The sequence below is a fragment of the Cucumis sativus genome, chromosome 2, assembly GCF_000004075.3.
Source record: "Cucumis sativus cultivar 9930 chromosome 2, Cucumber_9930_V3, whole genome shotgun sequence".
Classification (NCBI taxonomy): Eukaryota; Viridiplantae; Streptophyta; class Magnoliopsida; order Cucurbitales; family Cucurbitaceae; genus Cucumis; species Cucumis sativus.
In genome coordinates this window covers 5,541,014-5,566,571 of record NC_026656.2, presented here as the reverse complement: position 1 = coordinate 5,566,571, position 25,558 = coordinate 5,541,014, and the positions used below count along the sequence as shown (strand labels likewise).

At 35.7% G+C, this 25,558-nt stretch overlaps 1 protein-coding gene and 1 non-coding gene across 2 annotated transcripts; one reads left to right on the top strand and one right to left on the bottom strand.

The window, feature by feature from the left end:
- On the bottom strand, positions 1-21,970 carry LOC101205306 (DExH-box ATP-dependent RNA helicase DExH10). The gene is made up of 16 exons (XM_004152844.3): positions 20,609-21,970; positions 18,204-18,518; positions 17,972-18,076; positions 17,803-17,871; positions 14,699-14,866; positions 14,550-14,621; positions 14,346-14,462; positions 13,625-13,834; positions 13,339-13,497; positions 11,518-11,607; positions 11,330-11,422; positions 10,673-10,826; positions 8,399-8,547; positions 8,214-8,309; positions 764-856; positions 1-530 (listed from the first exon to the last, which is right to left on the bottom strand). Exons 1-16 carry the CDS (start codon positions 21,650-21,652, stop codon positions 420-422), a joined length of 3,045 nt encoding a protein of 1,014 aa, XP_004152892.1. The 5' UTR covers positions 21,653-21,970; the 3' UTR covers positions 1-419.
- On the top strand, positions 1,401-1,501 carry LOC116402291. The gene has a single exon (XR_004214804.1). It is a non-coding gene; the product is annotated as a U6 spliceosomal RNA (small nuclear RNA).
- Positions 21,971-25,558: the final 3,588 nt, after the last annotated feature.

Genomic DNA, 25,558 nt, shown 5'->3' with positions numbered 1-25,558 from the left:
TTTCCAATCATTCAACCACGTGGCTAATTTTCCATAAATCATCGGAAAATAAATAAACCAAGGATTTAAGAAATATATTTCCACTAGGACAGATAAACTTACAATTTTTCTCCAAATATGGAGAAGTAATGCAGACATTAAAGTTCAAAATTTCACTAAACAAGCTGCTGCTATGTCTAAGGAAACAGACTAAAAATTGTGAAACATTTACACTCACGGTTTTGTTAGTGTTTTATGGTTAGCCTCTCAGATTGTGATATATGTTCTTTCTAGTTTATGCTAAAATATCCAAAAATTTGTATTCCAGTACATCTTAAACATGGAAAATAGAGAAAATACCTCTATGAAAAATGGTTGGTGAAAACCACAATCTCAGAGCTTCATGAACCCCTGAAGATGCAACCAAAGCAGGGGACAATCTACAAATAGAGTGAGTTTGCGAACATTATACCTCTGCGAAGGCTTTCACTGGCTGCAGAAAACTTGCTCTCTAAGTTTACCTCCCCCACAGCATTGGCAGCAGCACGCAACTGAATTAAAAAAGTAATAATAAAGAGCCTGAACATGATAGAGGAATCCCATAGAAAAAGAAGCATAAACCCTATTATTCGGGGATCCCAAAAGCCCAAGCTTCTTTATTTCTGTGACAAATATATAAAATCCAAACATGACTTTCCTAGGTCTTTGAAAACTGAAACAGGTTCAGGGTTTCAACCAAGAGTAAGACAGAAAATATGTAAATCTATATGTTATTCGTCTGCACCTGATTCAAGAATTCATCAAGCCGTCTAGCACTTCGAATGATGCTACCCTCGAAAATATCTGTCATTTGAATCACCTCTGAGAAACTTGCTCCCTGTATCAAGAAAGTCATTATTACAATGTAAAACCAGGAACATAAAAGTTCAGCACCCGGATCATGATACTGGCAAATTTGAGGAACTTTACTTTAGAATGTAGTATGTTATTTAGTCCTTCTTAGTGAAAGAAACCATTTAGAACATGCACTGCATAGAAAAGTAATGCTAGAGAAATACAGTTTCAAGCAAAATGAGTTTTCGATTTTCCCACATTGAAGTGGCTCATCGGTCACCACATTTTGCTCCTTTCTTCTCCGAATAACGAATTTCACTAAGAAAAAAAAATACAGGAGCATACAGTGTATATATCTATCTTTAGTAGATAAAAAGTGTAAGATTATCAACTAGTCATAGAAAATGTAACTATATCAACTTCAATGCTTCCCTTCATCTGTGGGTATACAAATCTGAAGAAGGTCCACTAACTGGAAGCCAACATTAAAAGGGTTGAATACGACATGATAAGAGTTTGAATATTAACTCATGATAAGAGTTTGAATATTAACTCAGAAGCTTAAGCTAATCGATTATGGTAACTATGTCCCTTCGGGACATCTGTTAAAATTGGAATGATACAGAAAAGATTAGCGTGGCCCCTGCACAAGGATGACACACAAATCAAATATGGTAAATATAATTATCAATACTTTAACTGTAAACATTTCTACCAATTATAAAATCTAATGCAAGTCTTGCCCATAAAAAAGAAACCAGGGAGATGGACAAGAAAGCCGATGTAGGTCAACCACTATCAAATCTAGAGATTTTTTATTCTTCTTGAATAGTTATTGATCTTTTTGTAATTCTTGTTTGAAAGTTCTTGTTCCAGTTCATTCTTGTTCTGAAATCTATTTCCAGATCTTTGTTGGTTGTATTTTCTATTTCGGCAGCTTAGTTTAAAAGATTGCCAAGTCAATTAGTTTGTTGGGTCAGTGAGCGTTAGCGTTAGCTTTACTATTTTAATTTTCTCCAGCTTTCAGGCTATTTAAACACAGTGCTTTAATAAAAAAAACTAAGAAGCATTAATCAGTGAATTCTCTCTCTTATTAGTGGGCTTCACCCAAGAAAAGATTTACCTAATTTTCTTTCCTTTTTTATCATAAGCTTGTTGTCTATATTTATTTTCCCTTTGTCTTTTATTCACATGAGAAAATAATAAGAAAGTCATAAGGTGGTTTTTCTCCTGGTACTCGGGTTTCCACGTAACTCAGTATCTATTTTCTTTTACTGCTTTTAATATGGTATGAAAGCAGGTAAAGACAAAACCCTAGACACAATCATTGATGAAAACCCAAATGAGGCTGCCACCATGGAAAAGTTGTTCCACCAGCTTCAAAAGCCGCCAATGAGCACAACGGGCCCACCCTCAATGTCAGCCGCGCAGCCTAGTGGAGGGAACAAGCCACACACGCCACATCTATCCATCCATGCGCTGTCATTGCCAAGCACATTCTCCACGCGTTGTCGTCTCCGTAGTTCAGCCGGCCTACTCCCAACCGTGGTCCTCTGTCCAGCTGCAGCACCCTCTTGGTCAGCCACACATCTACGTGTCATTGCTGTCTTCGTTTCACGTGCTGCCCTCTTTTTACACACCGTTGCATTTTGATCCTTTACAACAGTCGGACTTCCGTGAAACAAGTCCATGATTGCAAGCAACAAACTCTGGATGTTACCTGTACTTCAATAAACTTTCCCTACTCTGGCAAGAGATAAACCTGTGCAAAGAGAGTATGGGATACTCTGAATGATGGCATGTAGTACACAAGACTTGAAGAAGCTGATCGAATTTATGATTTCCTTGCAGGTCTCAACTCCAAGTTTGTCATTGTTTGTGGTCGTATACTAGGCCAAAGACCCCTTTCCTCCTTAATGGAAGTGTGTTATAAAGTCTATCTTGAAGAAGATCCTACAAGTGTCATGAGTGTTCTAACTACTCCTGTCACTAACTCTGCAGCCTTCAGCGCTAGATCCTCTACTTATGATAGTGACAAAAACAATGAGAATCGATCCCTATCTGCAAATATTGCAAGAAATAGTGGCACACTAAGGATCAGTGTTGGAAACTTCATGGTCGCCCTCTAGAAGGTAAGAAACGTTTCTCAAATGATAAACAAAATTTCGGGCATGCTTATATGAGTGAGCTTGCTGGAACCTCTCAACCATCCGACCCTATGGTAAACCAGAACGGTCCCAGTCCATCCTCCACTCTAGGAGTCATTGTTCATTCAGGTATGCCTTAGTTCCTTAGTCTTATCAGTGTTGATGAGAAGAATCTCTGGATCCTAGACTCTGGTGCTACAGATCACTTGACAGGTTACTCTGAGAATTTTGTTTCTTATATTTCGTGTGTTGATAATGAAAAGATCAGAATAGTCGATGGTTCCTTAACTCCAATTGCTCAGAAGGGGCAAAATTTTCCCCTCGAGGGGCTATCCCTCCAGAATGTGTTGCATGTGCCTAAAATTTTCTATAATTTGCTATCTATAGCAAAACCAGCCGTGAGCTAAACTACGAAGCTACTTTCTTACTAGATTCTGTTTCTTTTTAGGGCTTGAGCTCGAGGAGGATGATTGGCACTGTCCAGCATAGCAGGGGACTCCATCCCCTTGACGATAATACCTCTGCTAGTAGTAATCCTAGGACTAGTTTACTATTTTCATATTTAACTATTTATGAACAAGACTGTATGTTGTGGCATTTTCGGTTGGGCCACCCAAATTTTTAATATATGAAGCATTTATTTCCCCATTTCTTCTCTAAAGTTGATGTCTCCTCTTTATCTTGTGATGTGTGAATTCGAGCCAAACAACATCGAATTTCCTTTCTGTCATCGCCATAAAAGCCAACCAAACCATTCACCTTTATCCATAGTGATGTTTGCGGTACCTCAAAGTTCATTGCCTCCTCTGGGAAACAGTGGTTTATGATCTTTATTGATAATCATACCCGTTTTACCAAGGTCTTCCTTATCACTGATAAATTTGAGGTTTACTCTGTCTTCCAGAACTTCTATCACACCATAGAAACGCAGTTCAATACAAAATTGCAATTCTTCAAAGTGAAAATGGTCGTGAGTTTCAAAACCATACCCTTAGTGAGTTTCTGTCCTTCAAATGGATTGTTCACCAGAGCTTGTGTGCTTACACCCCTCAACAAAATGGGGTTGCCAAGTGAAAAAAACTTTCATCTTCTAGATGTAGCCCGTTCCCTTATGTTGTCTACTTCCCTTCTTATCTGTGGGGAGATGTTCTTATTGCAGCTTATCTCATCAATAGGATGCCTTCTTGTGTTCACCTCCAAACTCCCTTAGATTGTCTCAAGGAGTCGTATCCCTCTACATGCCTTACTTATGAGGTTCCCCTTCGTGTGTTTGGGTTTACAGCCTATGCTCATAGCTTTGGCCCTAACAAGACCAAATTCACCCCTCACGTCCAGACGTGTGTGCTTGTTGGACATCCCATTCATCAACAAGACTATAAATGTTTCCATCCTCCTTATAAATACTTTGCCACTATGGATGTCACATTTCTTGAGTATCGGCCTTTCTTCAGGAGGAGAATGTGAGTGAAGATTTTAACTATCCCTTAGAGTCTCCTAATCCTTCCCATGTTGGACCTAACCCTAATGCTCATCCCATGGTCCTACCTACAAACCAAGTTTCCTAGAAAACCTATTATAGGAGAAATCTCATGAAGGAAATAGAGTCCCCTACCGATCAGCCAGCTTCGGTCCAAGACTTTGAACCTCCACAAGATCAAGGTATGACTAATCCTATTGGCTCATGTGTTGATAGTCAAATGAGCGAGAATGGCAGGCTCGATATTGTTGTTCCTAAAGATATGAGAGAAAAGGACAGTGCTGATGAGACTGAGGTTAGAGCGAAACTGGTGGTAATAAGGCTAAACAGGATCATTCAGGGAATCTAGATGAGTATGATCCTTCTCTTGACATTTCTATTATGCTAAGGAAAGGTACCAGGTCCTGCAGAAAACAACTCATTTGTAACTATGTTTTCCATGAGAGTCTATCACAACAGTTCAGAGCCTTCACAGCCAGCCTTGACTCTACCATGATACCTAAAAATATCCACATTGCTTTAGAGTGCCCTGAGTGGCAAACATCAATAGAGGAAGAGATGAGAGCTCTTGAAAAGAACAAGGGTCATAAAATCATGAATGTAAATGGGTGTTCACACTCAAATACAAGGTAGATGAAACTCTTGATAGATACAAGTCAGGTTAGTTGCAAAAATGTTTGATCCGACCTATGGTGTCAATTACTCTGAAACTTTTTCCCTCGTTGCAAAACTAAATACTGTTAAAGTCTTGTTATCTATTGTTGTGAATAAAGATTAGCCCCTATATCAGCCTGATGTGAAGAATGTGTTCTTGAATGGACACTTAGAAGAGAAAGTTTATATGAGCCCCCTCCAAGGTTCGAAGCTCAGTTTGATCATCGGGTTTGCAAACTTCATAAATCCTTGTATGGACTAAACAGTCACCGAGATCATGGTTTGATAGGTTTACTACCTTTGTCAAGTTCCAATGGACAGTTAGAGGCACTTTGATCACACTTTGTTTACAAAAGGCTCCAAGACTGGGAAGATCACCATGTTGATTGTTTATGTTGATGACATTGTTATATATGGGGATGACACCGCTGAGATCTTCCAACTGAAAAAGAAAATGGGTGATGAGTTCGAAATTAAAAACTTGGGGAATCTTAAGTATTTCCTTAGGATGGAGGTAGCTACATCAAAAGAAGATATCTCCATATTTAGAGGAAGTATACCCTTGATTTGTTAACTGAGATAGGTATGTTGGGGTGTCAGCCTGATAATACTCCTATTAAATTCAACTATAAACTGGGAAATTTAGGTGATAAAGTTCCAGTTGAGAAAGAAAACCTGTCACATACTAGACTGGATATCTCCTATGCAGACACATGGAGGAAGTTAACAGAATCCTGAGTTACTTAAAAACAACTCCTGGTAAAGGGTTGATGTTCAGAAAAACCGACAAGAGAGCCATTGAGGCCTATATTGATTCTGACTAGGCATGGTCCATTGTTGACAAAAAATCCACCTTCGACTGTACCTTTGTATAGGGCAATCTCGTAACCTGGAGGAGTAAGAAGCAAGGGTTTGTAGCCAGAAGCAACGCTAAAGCTGAGAACAGGGCTATGAGTTTGGAGATATGTGAGAAAATTTGGCTTTAAAAAGTTTTATTTGACCTTCACCAAAACTATGAGGTGTCAATGAAATTATTATGCGATAATAAGGTAACTATTAGCATCGCTAACAATCAAGTTTAATATGATGATACTAAACATGTGGAGATTGATCAACACTTCATTAAAGAAAGACTGAACAATGGTAGCATATGCATCCTTACATCCCTCGAGCCAACAGGTTGCTGATGTTCTCATCAAAAGGCTTCTCAAACAAAACTTTGACTCATGCATTAGCAAGTTGGGTCTCATTGATATCTACATCCCAACTTGGGGGAGTGTTAGAATTAGTGAGCTTGACCCAAGGAAAGATTTACCCTAATTTCCTTTCCATTTTATCATAAGCTTGTTGTCTATATTTATTTTCTTCTTTGTATCTTTTGTTCATATGAGAAAGTAATAAGAAAGTCAGATCATGGTTTTTCTCCCAGTAGTCGGGTTTCCACGTAACTCGATGTCTATTTTCTTTTCCCGCTTTTAATACTCTTCCTTGTCTACAACAAAAGCACGGGGATGGTCCGATGGACAAACATAACATGGACACAGTAAAACGTCAATTGTTTAAGAGTCTAGAACGTATGACAAAAACATATTTATTAAAATCTTCTTTTTTTAAAATCTCATTGACAAGACATAATGTGGACAGACACGGTAAAACCTTACTTGGTAAAAATCTAGATCATAAACATAACATAGAAACATTTATAAAAGTATGAATTGCTCAACTATTTCTATATTTTTCATGCTGTTTCATTTAGCCTTTTACACGACCCTCGTCGTCCCTGCCATCTTCGACTATTGCCTCCACCGTGAAGCTCGAATAAGCCCAGTTTTTGTGGGTTTCTTTTCCTGTTTTGCTATTTTCTGCAAGTTTTTCAGACTGAGTTTCTGAGTTATGATGGAAGTTTAAAGTGGTTGCGTCCAAAATACCTATTTTCATGTTTGGTACAAGGAGAATTGAGTTTTTTGTAGAAGATTGAGCTACAAACAAAAAATCTTTTTCTTTCCCTTTTGGACCCAATTCCTGAGGAACTGCTAACGATTGAACATATAGAGGTACCTTTTTATTAATTGTATCATAGGGCTGAGGAAACGCAGTGTGCTCAAGTTACAAGGTTGAGTGCTTCTCCTTTGTTTCCTTCCTAGATACCATCCAAATTTTCTTTAATACTAGAAGTTTGTGATCTTCAATTGAGTAAACTGGGTTGAATTTGTCCCTTGTCTTTCAGAATGCTCCTTTGCACTTGGATTCGGTGGCCGTCCTATGAGTTGAAGCTACACTCTCCAAGATTATCTATTTTTAAAGATGGTCAAAAGTTGTAGATGCATAGTTTGGATTCTTCTTCCCTTAGTAAGCCCTCTTTGTTTGGTTGATTTGTCGTTAGTATAATCTTGTAGCCTTTCTCTATGTGTGTCTCTTCTCAAGATGGTTGGCGTTCAATTTTTCAGTTAAAGCTTTGGTTTGGCATGGATTCAAGCCTCTTCGTGTTAAATCTGTATTGATTTTATCTCTCCTGCTTAGTCCTTTTCTTCTTTTCTTCTTTTTGTATTTGGATATATTCGTTTTAGTCATTTTGGAAATTTTTGTTTTTGATTTCTTTGTACTTTGAGTATTAGCCTCTTTTCTAAGAAAAGTTGTTTCCAATAAATAAACTGGAGTTAGTTTCTGGTTTATTATTGTAATTTTACTTGATTAATTTAGAACTTCCATGTACGGCCACATTCTATCTTATTTTGTTTCCATAACAAAAACATTAGAAAATAAGAACAAAACGATCCGGAGTTGCTTGTAGCCTTGAATTATCCATGAATCATCAACAGAACCCAAGACTAAAGGAATTAAAATTGTAGTTTCAGCAAATAAGATGACTAGAACTTGGTAACTGTCAATATATATGAATATGTGAATATTCACATTCAATATTCATATTCACATAAACAAAAGCGGCCATCAGTTCCCATTATAAAACTTAGTATATATGAATATGTTTGTGTTACATGCAGCATACAATTGCATCAAAATAAACAAAAGCAGCCATCAGTTCTCATGATAAAACTATATATGTGTGTAATTATTATTTTTACTATTACTATTAAATTTTTTTTAAAAAAGTTATAACTTACCTTTGACCAACAGTAAATGACATCCATCAAATGCGGCCTTACTGTTGATTCCACATATTCTTCCACATTTATATCCAACTTGCATTCATGTTGTATCTATATCCAAATAAAACACGTTTGCATTCGGAAATAAATTAAAACGCCCATAGAAAATAATAAACAGTACGTAGTTAGCAGTTCAAAACCTCAGCAATTCTTCTTGCACTATCTTGGAGTTGCTGTAATGGTCTAGCAAGCTCGGTTCTTAATTGAATCTGCTCATTTGACTTGTCTCCTGGTATAAAACAACTTGCAAGGGCTGCAATCTGGTGGTGATCTAAGTCATTGAATGTGCCTGTTGAGATTTTGACAAAATATAGCTTTTGTTTTAAGGAAACAGGACTTTTCATGATATAATGAAAAGAGACTTATACAATGAAATGAAAAAGAAGAAGAAAAATAACAACAAACTAAAGACTTGAAAAAAAAAATGAAAAGGATTTAGAAAAATAACACCAAGCATTGTTTCAAACCAAAATTCCGGCTGGAATTACTAAGACAGCACAAAAACACAACTGATGATACATAGCCTCTCCAAAAAAAACACTTCAAAGATGCTTGAAAACCCAAAAAGAAGCTGCTGGAAATCTTGATAAGGCAATCTCCTGAAAAAGACAGCCCATGCCAAAGAGACCCCAACCCAATGAAATGCAATCGAGCCAAATGAGCAACATCATACCACCAAGGAGATCTCAGACTTAGGGACAAATTAGCCTACCAAGAATCAAGTCAAAAAGAAATATACGCGCCTAAACCAAATTTGAAAACGGCAAAGCCATTCACTTGGAGTCACACTCTTCAAAAACATGCCCATTGCCTTCTAAGACTTGGACCAACCTACCCAGACGCAAGCCGAATCATTTCAAATCATTCTTCCTTTTCTCTAGAAGAAGCCCTTCATGGGAAGGTGCAACAACCCCACTAAACTATCTTCAAACCATTTTAAGGAAGAGAAATAGATGAAAATTTTCTTCTCACAAGCCTTATCTTCCAAAACCATTGCCCTCTAACCAAATATATAATAAGAAATTCAAATGCCGCAACTTCTGGCTTTCGTCTTCAAAATGGAGAAGAAATTCTTAATAATTGGACTATAGTCCAAGAGTAGTTGGCAGGATAGGTGAGAAGGATGGCTAGGCAAGGAGGAAAAATAACTGAAAAGGCTTTTACCTCTTAAGTTAGTTAGAATTGTACAATTAGTTCATAATCGGCACATCTAGCTTTTATTTGCCTTTTTTCCTCTGCCTTATCCTGATGTACTTCTTTATTCGTATAATTTATATTCTACTAGTATTGTATGAACATGATGAGGACGCTAAGGGTGTGTTAACTTAGTTGAGATGTTCGGGTGCACATATGATCCCTTGGTCTCTTACTTTGTGGTCATAGTATATAACTCCTTCACTTTGAGTTTTCTATTCATTAATAAAGAGACAGTCTCCTTTTCAAAAAAAAAAAAAAAAAACTGAAAAGGCAAATCGGATGAAGATGGGAAGGAAAAGTAGGAGAGAGGAGAGAGTATTCTTACCTTTCAACTGAAGACCAAAGAGATACAAAAATGGCACATTTTAATATAACTTCACTTAATATAAGAAGTTTCTCATTAATCTTAAAACAAAACAAAACAAATACAGATTTTGAAAAATAAATCTGAACAAATTAGCTGGACGCTTTCCAGTTGACTTGTATCGAGAAAGAGAATTTTTGCCACAACAATTGACATTGAAAATTCAAATCACTAACCTTTTGATCGAGGATACAATGATAACCAAGTCATGCTTGGGTTCACAGAAGATAAATAATTGTAGAAGAAGAATAGATTCTAAGGGGAACAAAAGACCAAGCAAAGATATGAGACAAATATTATCTACTATCTGGCTTCACAACTACAAATACGAAGCAATTACTTTCAACCCAAATTTCCAAAAACGTGCCCTAGGCCACAAGATCTTGGGATTATCCCACAAACAATAAACCAAATACGAGAACGCCTACACCTAAGCACACTTTTTGGAAACATGAGGCACCTGAGCATACTTTCCAGAAACACAAGGACATCTCATTTCAAGAAGTGAGGTATCCTCAAGAAGGCACATGGAGGAACATCCTTCACTGCCAGGTGCCTCTGCGCCTTAAATCTTTCTTTTTTTCTTTATCTTTTAAAAATAAATCAAATAATACTTTTTTAAAAAAAATTGTTTCTCCTTAAAAAAATCTTAATTTCCTGGAAACTATTGTTTTTTAGTGTGCCTTGTGCTTTTAAAATTGATTGTGATATTTATAATATATAGTCATGATATTGTAAACCTGAATTGCAAGCTCAATTTACAAGGTTCACTTAACCATCAAATCTTTAAATATTCAAAAATGGATAATAAATAACGTGAATGAAAATCAGAAGAATATGCACCTTAACTCACCATTAAACATTAATTCAGTAACAAGAAGCTCGTCTCCTGTGTCAATCAAGCAGGCTGCACGCCCTTTCAATTGAACAACACCATCTGCATCAACGTGACCAAGTTTTTTCAAGACCCGAGAACGGTTCTTCAGTTCATCACGAAACTTTTGAAGCTGCACGTTAAAATTTAAAAAACAAAAGAGTAAAAATCAATACATAAAAGAAGTATTGTTCAAAACCAGGTCTAAATTTGATGAGCATGACCAATCCTTTTGTGCGTGCTTCTGACTTCTCCACATAAATCTTTTGCAATTTGATTGTACAAAATTATGCAATGGTAAGACTTGCTTTTTTTTCCGTTTGTGTGTGTGTGAATGAAGTTACAGAGAATTGGAGCTCAATTCCAAAAATTTGACTGCCCTAACAAATAAAACATTTTTTCCCAAACCAAAGCAACTAAGGAATGAATCTAACAAAGAAATATTTAAAAGATAGATCTTAAACAAAATTTATGTGACTCAAACAAAGCATAAAGCTACACCCTAGTTGGGATGCATCTAAGCAGTAGCTGGTTAAACCTCATGTCAAACAAACAATTACAAGTACTTCCAATATACTTAGGAAACAAGACAAGAGAATCTTCAGTCATGAAATGTTAAAAATACCTCAGGCATACCTGAGAATCACGCATTTTGTTCTTGAGTATTTGAATTTCATGATTAACCTCTGCTTTCCTCTGAAAACATTTCATCTGGTCCACTTCACGTGACTGTGGTAATTAATGGGGCAATGAATGAAACACATGAAAGAAAATTTTATACCAGTACTCAATGATAAAAGGAAAGTTAAGATCATTATATATACCTTATGCAGAGGGTGAGCGTATAATTTCCGCTCAAGTTCCTCGATTTGCTTCACCAACTCAACAATTTCTGGATCTTCTATATTCATGTCCTAAAAGTTGGCCAAAAGAATATTTTAAAATAGAAAACCAGCCAAAAGAATATTGAATTGCCAGTACAGTTTTTACCTCGAATACATGTTTAAATAAACATAAAGCACCACATCTATAATGACAATAAAAAGAGGACTACAAGTTCTATTTTTTCTTTTCTATATCCATGAGTGTCCAGGCCAACTTACGCACATCTCGACTAATCTCACGGGACAACCCACCTGACCCTACAACATTTGGGTGTCAAAGAAACTCGTAGGAAATTAATTCTTAGGTAGGTGGTCATCATGGATTGAACCCATGGCCTCTTAGTTAGATATTGAGACTACAAGTTCTATAAAAATGCAAGTTATACAACGAAAACTTAATTACTTATTTTTAAAATTATAATAAAAAAACTAAAGTTATTTATTTGTAACTCTTTTGGATGGGGGCATCTTTACCCTCTTTTGCAATTTCATAGATCAATGAATTTCTTATGTATATTAAAAGTTAAAAGTTAAAGAAATAATAATAAAAAAAGGAGAAATATTGTACATGACGAAACTGTTCAAAATATTTACTAAATATAGCAAAATTTCAGATTCTATCGACAATAAACACTGATAGACACTTCTAGAAGTCTATCAAGTATGATAAAAGTCTTATCAGTGTCTATCATTGATAAAATCTAAGATTTTGCTATATTTTGTAAATATTTTGGTTCATTTTGCTATATTTTGTAAATATTTTGGTTCATTTTGCTATATTTGAAAATGTTCCAAAAAAAAATAGAATGCTTATCAACATTTATATGGAACTAGTAGTTTCTTCTACATTTGGTTCGAAGATGGTAAGTTCTTCATGGAAGACGTGGACAACAAAAAGACCTTGCCATTAGTCAAATCCCACTTAGACTGGTTCGTTGATTGAATTTCTGAACTTCTACAAGAGCGTATCAATTCTTTCTTCATTCGGAGAACCAAGGATGATGGTTGATGAAGCTTTGATGTTAAAAACGGTTGAGATGACCGATTTGCTGGCATTGCCTCTGAAAGCTGATCATTTTCTTCTTGAAAAGTGGAATAGCTTCAAGCAGTAGACAGGAAGTAGTAACAGGCGAGGTTGGATATTTACAAGAAACTTACATTGGATTACTGGAGCATCAGTGTTTTTAAGGCTATTGGAGGATATTTTGGAGGCCTTGAAAGCATCTCTTTAGACACTTTCAATAAGATTAATTTCTCTGAAGCTAAAATCAAGGTTAGTCAAAACCTCTGTGGGTTTTTGCCAGCAACGGTTGAATTAAAAGATGAAAATCGTGGAAATATATTTCTCAATTTTGGGACATTGAGCTTCTGGAAGATCCTAAGGCTGTTGAAGAAGCATTGTTTCTTAAAGATTTCTCTAACTCAATTGACTTAGCAAGTCATGGGATTGCAATGATGCTTTTCTCTGTTCAAAAAAGTTTGCAATTTTCTCTCCCTTTATGGTTGTTACTTCCAATAAGAAATTTTTGTAATCCTTTGGATGATTTATTTCATTGTACTGAACAAAACTCATCTATCAATTAAATAGTTTCTTATCCAAACATACCGAACAAAACTCTCATGCATCATCAAAAACATACATAGAGAAACACAATTTTATACTGTAATAGCTAATATAATAAGTCTTAATTAGATACGATTTCCATGAAAAATATGCCACATGACTATTCAAATATGTGCAAGCATCTACCTAAATTTTACCTTGACTGGATTCAATTTTGGAAAACCTTGTGGAAAACGAGTTCCCAGTTCTTCCAATGCAAGCAATATGCTTTCCCTTGCTTCCACGGGCCTGAGATCAGAAGGAATAGATATTCTGAGTTTGCTCAAGGCTGAAATAAGAGGCAGCTGAACTGGGACCTGAAAAGGTTACAAAAACGATGACATCTCACATTACCCCATCACACATAAATAATACAATAAGAAAAAGGATTTAGAAAATTAAAATCAAGATATAAGAATCCCGATGTAAACATCAAAAACTAACCACGTGCATTTCACCCTTTTCTCCGGGATGTGGTGGACAAGGTTTTGGTCGTGAACTATTCTCGCTTAGACAAGGAGAGCATTGGAGTAAGGTATCCACTATATAAGCACCACCACGTGAAGGCAAGATGCCTAACCCAGCTGAGGGCTTTTTAACAACATTGACTACAACTCCCCAACCCCAATCCGTTCCACCTTCTCTTACCTTAACCTACAATACAGAATAGCCAATCTACGTAAGTTGCCAAGTAAAGGTAACAGAGAACTGTGGCCATCATATGAAATAGGCTTCAAAAGACTAAGTAATATCGAAAGGTTTTGTTGTGCATAATTGATCCCTATTAGATTTTAAACAAAAAGAGTTGTTAATTTTCGCTAACAATCAAATACATACATTAGAAATATAATAAAATAGTTGTCTGTGTGTATGGAAGAGAGCTTTTTCCTCAAAAAAAAATTGGGTGCATCCCTAGACCTGGAGCCATTAGTGGCTTTTCATATTACGTTCACTCGAAAAAGTGACCGCAGGCCTTAGCAAATATGGACATCCCAAGAAGCTATAATACATACTTCCAAAATCAATTTTAGAACACAAAACATCTTTCTTTCCAATCATTTGCTTCATCTTTACCAATTTGGATTGTGATGGCTGCCATCAGGTTTAGGCAAAATAAATTATCAACGTTTCTATTAAAGGATCTTCCTACTCCTCTAGTACATACCAATCGACCAGGAAGAAGAAAATAGAGAACTCTTTCTGGCCTTGTTATTTCAGACATCATCTTCTTCTCAAGTTGTGCTATATCAAGTTTTAACTTGTGGTATTCAGCAACTTCGGCCTAAATGAAGACAGTATAATAGTTAAGTTCTGGTAGATGATCAAAATAATAATAACTACATAGAAATAAATAGGACAAAAAACTTGCCTCCCCTGAAGCATCAAGTGTGGCTGCTTCCTCCTCCAACTTTGACACTCTTTTCCCAATATCAGGCAATGCCTAAAGATGAGAATATTATGAAGTACTTTTTCAATATCACATTATGCTAATTCAAATATGAAGGATTCAGCCTCAACCTTTTCATGCTGAAATTGATGAAATGAGTGTCTAATAACATGCTCTGCTGTAAACTGCCCTTCGGCCCGGCTCATTAAATTTAAAATTGAGTAGTAGCTCAGTCTGAAAGTACTAACAAGAGGAGCTGGTTTGCCCAAAATCATATCTTTGATTGTTCCCATCTCCATCTGGAAAGATGTAATGCAGTCAACACTTTATGTTCATAGTAAGAAAGCATCTTTCATTAAGAAGAACATGTGAACTAATGACAAGGCGGCACTAAGAACAGACTCGGCCCAACACAAAGGACCAGTGGCACTGATTAACAAAGAAAGTTAATTACATAAGATCCAGGCTTTCTATCATCACATATTTGTGCATTGTTGCCTCCTTCCTTGTTCTTCCTCTATTATTCTCTTTAAGATGGAATTATGGTTATACATTTCTAAATGCCAGACTAGGAGTGAACAAAAATAACATTTATTTTGTAATAGGTGCTGTCTCTGTAAGAAGGATGAGAATTATGGATCAGTAGTTTTTTTTTTTTTCATTGGAAACAAATATTAATTGGTCAATCAGTGATAAAACATACCGATCTTATACTGGATCGCTAATTCTTGGACGACACTTTTGCTCATATGTCAAATCGTTCTCTTAAAAGGAAAGTTTCTTTGGATTAATGCATCTAGTACATTGTGTGGAAAGTGTGATTTATGAAGAACAGTTGAATTTAAAAGGAAAGAAGAATGTACAGTTTTTTTCTTTGAAACCTCCACCGAGAGTAGTCTAAGTATGTTTCTTGACAACTGCACTTTGTATTTGAATTGAGCCAATTAAAAAACTTTCTTTTATCATGTTGGTATTGGTTTTTTCCCCTTGTAATAAAACTGAACATTCAATGAGGGAAAAAATGAAATAATACAAGGAGCATTCAAAAAACAACACCGGTCATAAGGAACCAGCTTAAAGTAAAGGTTTTTTTTATTAAACGAGACAAGTTTCTTTATTAATGATAATAAATAGGACTTAAGCTCAAAGTATAAAAGTAGTATTATACTAAGAGCAAGAGAACTAGGGAAGAACACGGTCGAAGACTAAAACAGAAGCTAACTTAGGCAATAAAAAGATGGCAACCTAAAAAATGAATTCCAATGGAAAATAAACAAGCTAAACAAACCACTTCAAGTTAAAAAAAACGTAGAAAGCAAATTACAAAGAAAAATGATAAAATCCAGATGTGATATTGAATTGTAAGTATTATTGATAGTAGATTCGTAGATGAATCCTTGCTACAATCTCTAGTATAGAGTTCAGAAATGTAAAGAACTTCTTCTGCTAACCTATCTCTCAAGGTAGAGCAGAGAATACTTTCTAACCAAAACATTAACTAACTTTCCCGCTCCCAACTCAAATCTATTTATACCATCCTAACTACTTTATTCTCACGTGCTTACTCTCCTTATTCGCACGTGTCAATTCTTTTTCCCTCTTCAAATAAACAAGATGAGACCTAATAGATAATTACAAAAGTCCCTCCTTACAAACCAAAGCCCAAAGGGAAATATGAAACCTAAGGGCCCAAACTTCCTCCCTAGATTGCCACACACCTCTAAACACAAAACAACCCTTTTTACATAGGGTTGATGGACGCAACGACTGCTTGCAGTTAGAACTAAAAAACTCTTGGTTGAGACATGCTAATCTTGAAGGTCCAAAATGAATGGTATCAAACAGTCAAAGCATAATTGCAAGACCACAAAAGACTATCAAGGTTCTCTGCTACTCCTTTATAAAGAATACAACACTGCGGAGGCAGCCAATCAATGAGGCCCCTCCAATGAAGAACCTGTCGAATATAAAAACCTATCCGTTTCAAAAAAAATTAACGTTCTATAGTTGGAAAAAAACAAAAATGTTGGACAAGAAGGGGTTAACCAAACAATAAAACAAAGAATATGCAAGTGTACTCCTACAAAGGATTAGCAATCCAACAACAAAAATCCCTCCTCCTTGGACAAATAGAAAGATCCCACAATCCTCACCGTCTAAGCTCTAAGGAAAGAACTACCGCTTATAACTTCTCATAGTCACTGAGTTGACTAATCATAAAATATCATTCAATCTTGTGCAGCCATCCAGCTGGAATATTCTCATAAAAAACCAGCACCTCTAGTTTAGGTAATGCAAATCAAAGATGGCTATGGGGTTCCCAAAATATTTGATCCTACCATTGATTTGTTGCTTTCAACATTACCTAATGTGGCTACCAAAAATTTACCCATCAGTTTCTTCCCCTTTGAGGTATCTATTCTTTGTTTCTTGCTCTTCAATTTCCTTTTGGTTCTCTTGAATCTAATCTTTGCATTATCACATCAAACCCTTCCGGCCTTTTTCCCTTTTTGCTGAGAATTTTTCTTCCATTCTTAGTTATGCTTCAGCTACTGAATCTTTGATCTCTTTTAGTTGTTCTACTTCCTCAGTTCTGCTTCCCATTCAATTCAACAATCTTCAAAATCATTGTTCTAATATCAAATTAAAATGAACTTATTGATAAAAGAAGAAAAAAAAATCTTAGAGATTTTGAGAGCTCCCGTCTCTCCCAATCCCTAACCAAAAAAAAAACAAATCTACCATAAAGACCTATTAACACCTACTGACCATTATATACCTCATTTGAAGAGTGGGCTCCTTCCCTACTAGGAATAGGTCCAGAACCAGAGTGAATCTAATTACTACTAGAAACAGGCTCAGTTACAAAAGTAAAATCCTGGCATACAAAAACCAATGCCCACAAAAGGGAGCACTCTAAAGAAAAGAGCTTCAATCAAGCAAAATAAGACGTAGCAAAAAACTAGCCAAGGAATTCTTCATTGATGCCTAAAGAAAGACAATAAATCTCACAAGGGACCAGCACAACAATATGCACACCCCAGCTTCCCATAAACTCTATTTAAGGCTATCTATAGGCCAAACACTCCGAAAAAGTAATTCCAAACCAAAAATATATATATAATGATAAATCCAATGAACTTATCAAATAATTAAACAACAAACTTCAACTTTAGAAAGAAATCAGTAGAAATTTACATCACATCAAAAATTCTGACAAGCAGAGAAGTATTACCTGCTCATCAATCATTATAATACATATACCCCTCTCATCTTTTCCACGGCGTCCAGCCCTTCCACTCATCTGAATTGCAAAATTTGCAAAAGTCAAGCTTTCTCCTCGAGAAAGATAAGACCATGTACTAAAAAATAGTTTTACAAGCATTAATAAGGCCTTTACTCACCTGAATGTACTCACCAGATCCAATAAATCGGTGACTATCACCGTCCCACTTTTTAAAGGCAGTGAAGACAACTGTTTTTGCTGGCATGTTCAAACCCATGGCAAACTGCCGTAAAGAAAAGAAGAACCACCACTACTAATCAGCATTGAAGCTCAAAAGGAAAAATCTAAACAAGCAACAAAAAGAAATTTAAAACAAGCACAAATAATCAGGTGATTGGTAGGTATCTTACAGTTTCTGTGGCAAAAAGAGCCTTAACAAGACCTTCCTGGAAAAGAAGCTCCACTAACTCCTTAATTACTGGAAGAAGCCCAGAATGATGAACAGCAATACCTCTCTGGAGAAGAGGTAACATTAACTCAATTGCAGGCAGTTCTCTATCTTCTTCATTCAAACAGAGAATTGCATTTCTGAAAATATGTTCCACCATATCCTTTTCTTCTTGAGTATTAAAGTCAAGTTTGGACATGGACATCGCATGCTGTTCACATTCTCTTCTACTGAAACTGAAGACAATGACTGGTTGAAAATTTCGTTCCATAATCATCTGATACAAGAAAGCACACTATTTCAGGCACAAAACATGATCTACAACTTTTTTTTCAATAAGAAATGATAGAGGTAAGAGATTATATTTTTAAAAAAAGAAAGTAAGAGATCATGAAAAGTTTTTCAAAGATGCTAAGATAGAGTTCATAATTCATATTAGAATCATTACAAGAAGAAACACTGATTGAATGAGAGTTACAACAAAGGGAGAACCCTAACTAGAGAAGTTAAAAGGATCTTCCAGCTAATTAGAAGGAAGAAATAGATTAATTACTTGATGGGCTGTATCTCTTGCACCAATAGGCTGCAGCAAAAATAAGCTTCCTACTAAAAAAGTAAAAGAAAAATATGTTTACTTTAAAAGTTTCTTTTGTAAGGACAACCAAAGGTTTGACATGGAAGCGAGCAGCAATATCTTGACTTCGTTTTTGGATGGCACCCTTACAAAATGAGAGTGTGCCATTGTTTGGCAGAATGGACTAACTGAAAATTCCCTTGACAAGGTAGAGTGTATAGGAGCACGGAAGGTTGGCATAGATGATGGGTAAGCCATGGTAGAGGGGAAGGGTGGGCTGACGAAAGAAAGAATGGAGACATCATGGAGATTTTACCCCAGCTATAGAGTATTCTTTCTAAATTCTCAATTTTAAGATCAAAAGTTCGGTGACCATCCTCTTTCTTTTTTTAAACCAGTGTAAGCATGCCACTCCCTTTATCAATAATAGTTTAAACTCTCCTTTATCCAACTAGAAAAAATTTTGTAACTTCATTTGGATAAGATTTCTCCCTTATGTAAATTGCATGTTATCAATGAAATTGTTTCTTATCTAAATGAATAAAAAAATTTATATCTGAATTGTAGTTGCCAACCATCATTGGTAGGTCTAGTAGTAAATAAGGGAAAATTCTCTTGATAAAGGCTAGGAGGTCATCTGTTAAATCCATAGTAGTCACCTACTTAAGATTTAATATACTTGGAGTTTCTTGACACCCAAATGTTGTAGGATCAAGTAAGTTGTCTCATAAGATCAATTGAGGTGAGTGCAAGCTGGTCCAAACACTCACGAATAAAAATTAAAATTAAAAAAGAAAAACAATAAACCTCACGCCTTTGATGGCTGGAATGAGTGAGCTGGTTTAGAAAGATAAGTATCCTAATATAAAGGTAGAAATTTTTGTGTGGGTGGTTTTGTTGGGAAATATCAATACATGTGATAAGATCAAAATAGCTTTTAGAAAACAATAGATAGAAAAGGGAAAAGAACTTCACTTCATAATGATATGTTTGCTTATCTAATATCTACATCTCCACTTACGAGTTGTTCACTCTATTAGAAATAAAGCTAACACCCTTTGACTTGCCCTCTTTAAAAGTCATTAAACTTAAAGTTGGGATTGTACAACTTAAATTGTAAAGTCGATCCTATATTTGATATATAAATAATGAATATAATTGTACCAAATTGTAGGATTGATAATCCCAAAGCTACAGAGATTCAAGCAAACTCAACTTTTTGCAACTCACTCAGGTTGGATACTTTTTCACAAACAAAAATCCATAAACTAAACATTGGCTACATGAGCTCAATTTTTTGTAACTCATTGTTCTAAAAAAGCCAAAAAAAAATTACACAGACCCTAACTTCTCATTATCAAATAAACCTTATCTTTTTTTTTAATCAGCCTCTTAGTCTTAGGGCAACTTGAGGACCTACTGATGTAATGTAAACTGATTAGTTAGTTGTTAAAGCTGTTAGATTGTTTGTTAAACTGTTTTAGATAGTTACTTGGTAACTAACTTTGTATTAAAGTTTCCTTGTAAATAAAACTCTCCCCTCTCATTGAGAGATAGAATTCATGCATACAAAAAATAACCTTTGGTAGTTTACACCACCTACTTCTTATGCAATTATTTTATCATGGATAATTGTACCAGCTTTTCTTTAACTTTTTTTAGTTCAGTTGAGGCTTCCCTCTATTCATTATTTAAACAAGAATTCTACTCGTTTCTAATCACAATAACATTGAAAAGAAAACGAAATAAAAGATATTAGAAATAACAAACAAAAAAAAGGATGACGAACAAACCTTAACAATTTTATAAATGTCCGAACCTCCGGAAGCACTGCCACCTTTAGCAATTCTCCCACTAGATTTCCCATTTGCAGTCCTATGGCCAACAATCTGTTTTTGTTTAGCAAATGTATCCTGCAACTTTAGAAAATTATCCTCCCTAAACTGTTCGTTTTCGTCAACCACAAGATACAACCCATTGCCACCCGCAGGAAAAACATAATGTTGCAAGGGAGTTGGTCGGAAATCGGTGTACACCACATGACAAGGCTGCTTGTGTATATAACATATCCACTCAGCAAACTCTGTGGCATTGGACATTGTTGCAGAAAGGAAGACCATTTTGATAGCCGGTGGTAAAAATATTATACTTTCTTCCCAAACAACACCTCTTTCCCTATCTCTCATATAATGAATTTCATCAAAAATTACCCATGCTACTTCCTTCAAAACTTCCGAACCCCTGTAAAGCATCCCCCTAAGTATCTCCGTCGTCATTACTAAACAACTAGCATTAGGCGAAAGAGTGACATCTCCAGTCATCAATCCCACGTCTTTAAACTCTTGACTCAATTCCCTATACTTTTGATTACTCAAAGCCTTAAGTGGGGAAGTATATATAACCCTCTGCTTGTCTCTAAAAGCCATTGCAATGGCATATTCAGCAACCGCAGTTTTTCCAGCTGAAGTATGCGCAGAAACCAAAATAGATTCGTTCCGTTCTAAGCAAGAAACCGATACCTGCTGAAATGGGTCGAGCGTAAACGGATACGTTTTTGCCATTGTACCATTGTAAACTGGATTAGGTAGGGTTCCATGAACCGACTCATCTTTGGTAGAAGAGTACCCAACCGGAACCGCTACTTCATGAACACAAGTACGCGTCAAACTGCGACGGTTGGAAACAGTTTCCTGACTTGGAGTTGTCTTCTCATCTTCTAGGTTTTTCGATTCTTTAGGCCGCTTACTGGAGCTCGTTTCTTGGGTGTTGCCAGTTTCTGCGACAGCTGATTCTTCTTCAGAGTCTTTCCGCTTCCCAAGTATAGGAGATTCTTCCATTTGAAAAGCTCTAATACTTCAATTTACTTCAATCGAGAATGGAAATGGGAAGAGTAGTGCTGTCAGCAGACAAATAAAAGTGAGAAAGGTGAAGAAGAATGAGAGTAGATGGCTTGGGGGTGGCGAGTATGAGCAGCAGTTGAGTGACACAACGACGGAGATGGAAAACGAAATGATTCTGAGCGGCGGCGGCGGCGGCGGAAGAAAGTTACCGGCGACGGTTGAAGTTTAGTGTAAACTATAAACCGCAGGAGTTTTTGAGAATCTTAGGCGAACAAATTTAAAATAGGTTTAGGGTCGAAGAAAAATGGGGCGTGAGAGTCTAAAACTATACGGTCAGCTCAAGTATGGTTCAAGAAGTGTATGCATGGACCATGCTGCTCCTTTTCTAAATTAAAGGGTTCTATATTTTCTTTTTAAGTAAAGCAAGTTACGTAATGAGAAAAAGAACAATCATAGTTTAAGAGTAATTTCACACCGCCCTTCAAATCAAAACATTCATATTTGATGTCTTTCGACATGGGAACCAAACTTGTTCACGACAAAATTGTAGATTACACAATGAATTTCATTGTCGTCAATCGTTGGTTCTCAATCTCTACACTTAATTGTTGGTCATGATCCCTAGTCACTGATCACTAGTATCCAAAGTAGTTACCTGTCACCAATTCCTTTGTCGTTGGTCGTGCATCTGATTACTTACCAAGAGTCTCTAATCTTTGGCCATCATGTCAACTGCCAAGAGTAGGAACTAGTGATTAACAACCAAAATAAGGACGAGTGACCAAATATTCTCAATCAAGACAAGTGATCATGTGACCATCGATCCTTATAAAAGTAGTCTCACGTCACTGATAACTCTATAAAAGAGAGTAATGTACTTCCAGTTTAGAATTATAGTTGTCATTCTCAAAATAATTTGCACATTAGTTATTCTAAATTTCTTTATGAATGTTGTAATTTCATGTGTCACTCTTTGGTCCTCCTTGAGCATGCTATAATTGAAATTTTGGATATCTAATGTCGTTATATCTAATGCAAATTTTGGTGAGCAATTGGTCAATAAAAGCTTTTGCGTAATCAAATTCTAAAAATTTGAGAATCCCATTTGATATATAGAAAAATTAACTCACTAAATGAGTTTTTCTTTTCTTTTCTTTTTTTTTTTTTTGCCAAAAATTTCTATCAAACTAACCAATAACAATACTATAATAGGATTCACCTTACATATTAAATCCTAATTTTCATTTTTAAAATGTAGATGAGTTTAAAGAACTCACTTTATTGAATAAAAAAATTATGTTCATTCTTTCTGATTGCATCCTGCTAATGTCTATGCATTGATTATAGAGAGCTGAATAACTTATGTTTGTGAGAGATTGTTCTTTGATTTGTATGGACTAGTCAGATTGCTGACTCAATAAGTCTACCATTCTGGGGACCAGATCGAGCCGAGAGCTAGGAACATAATCACATAAGATGAACTTCACTCTTTGTAAGTTGTTTTCTCTTAGGTTTATAAATTTACAACAAAAGTTGTGCGTTTTGGTCTTTTACTTTGTGTTTTGACTCCATTATTTTACATAAAAAACCATAATGACTTATATTTTTACAAGTTATCAGCAATTGGGATTGAATCTATAAATCCACAGGGGATGCTGGTGATGATACATGTCATCACAATAGTCTATGCACGGGAATGGTTCAATGTCCTGAAAAAAGGAATAAATAGAGGTTGATGAGGTGTTTATTGTCTTTAACACATGATGAGACGTAGTGATATTGAGCTCATAATATGAATTTAAACATGTACCTGTATTCCTCAAATGTCACTCACTAAGTGGTAGGCTTACGTTTTAAGTTTCGTTCCTGAATAAGTAAAGCAAGGAGGTCGCATTGTGAAGGCAAGTCGTTGAGTTGTGCTAGGCGTTAAAAGATGGGTAAGGAATTGGTGTTTAAGTTGAACACCTTCAAATTTTAAAGTATTTTCCTTGTAAATGTACTAAGTATGTTTTGAGGAAGTTATTAATAAAGGGGTTAAGTTATTTCAAAGTTCACAAAGTGCTACTACTTATCGCGTAAAATGTTTAGTTTAAGAAGAAGCTTAAGTTGAAAGACCAAGCATCTTGGCAAATTGTTAAGTTCAAACTAAGTGTAAGACGGGCGTTTTGGCGCTTCTTAAAAGGCGTTCGCGTCCAAGAATGCGAAGAAGGAACGTGTTTCGAGTGGGAGCGTGACGTAGCCCATTTTTCAACACTTGAGCTATTTTCTATATATATACCTTTCAATCGTCTCACTCCGCTGTATTTTTCTCTTCTAAACTTAACTAACTCTTCTATCAAGTAATTTAACAAGACTAACAAACATGCTTCAACAACTTACTAAAAGAAGAAATAGCAAGGCTAGGGTTTACAGTAATTAAATAACCTTGCTAAAGTTGGAAGTATTGAAAACTCTTGAATAGCTTGAAATAAGCTCCAAAATACTCATGCTCACTTTTATCCCAATTTTCGTGCAACCTCGGTTTTCCTATATTCAGATAGCCATTGTCCTAGCTTTGATCTCGCTTTCCAAACATTTGTTGTTAGTCATTGGGAGTCATCCTCTAACAATCAACCAATCTTATTTATTGGACCGATTTATGATGTTGACCATAAACCTTAAACCCTAAACTAAATTCATCCTTAGAAAGCCAGCAAATGTAATCATCAAAATATGAGAACAATTTATCTGTAAGATATTGATCTCATCGATAAACCTACTAAATTCAATTGTAAACTATTGAATGAAACACAACACTTGGATCTTAGAACCTTTTATCCATAGATGTCTTGAAACTAGTGTAACAATGCTAGGGCAATAACGTCACGGCATTACTCTCTTACATGCCTTTTTCATCTCTTCTTTTATACTTATTTTCACGCTTTGTGGATCATATTTGTTGTTCCCAAAGACTATTTTCTTCAATTAATCTTACATTTTTTCTAATAATTTCTTCTACTTTCGTTCGAATACTCCGTTCCTATATCATATTAAACATAAAAATACATCAAAGAAAACATTTATCAAACGAAAACTAACAAAACTCTAAGCTAATAAAAAACACTTTCTATTTCTTTCTTCAACTAATGATATCTTGGTAAGTTAAAAATTAGTCATTTATGGAGTCTTAATACTAAGAAAATTAAGATATAAGTGAAACTCACAAAAGAATATAAGATTAAAATTCTAGAGCTAGCTTGTATGTTATATATTGTCATTACACATTAAGGTGTACCATAGGACTAAAAGATTACATTAATTCGTTGGCTATAGAGACATAAGACAAATTGTTTTATATTCTAAAGATTTGCAAAACAATATTAAATAAGAGTTCTTCTTGGTTCATAGGTTGTGATGTGATTGTGATGCGGCCGTATAGCCTAAGAAAAACTTATCCCTGGATTGAAGCTTGTCCTTTAATCCTTGTTTTCATTTATTGTTGATCTCTACCATTAGCAACCAAACCCCAAATTCACTTACTTATAGGTTACCCTTACCCCCTGATTTGCATTGAAAGAATCGTTTAAAAAGGATTTGAGTTGTTCCACAGTCCATGGAAAAGGATACTTGGACTTCCCCTAGTTTTACTATTTCTGCCAGTGTTTGCTTACATTAGACCTCATCATTTTACCTTCCTAATGTTAATTTATTTAATTAATTACATCGAAGAACACATTGTTCATATGGAAACTAACAAAAACCCAAGTCAAAGAGAGCATTTTTTCAATGCTCTTTAATTATGATCGAAGTAGATGTTGGTTGCAGCCAATCTCTTTGACAATGATGTGTGGTGGAGTAGTGAAAGGCATCCATCGCCAATGGCAGTCAACAATGGTGGGTAGTGGTCGTCCAACGTGGCCATGG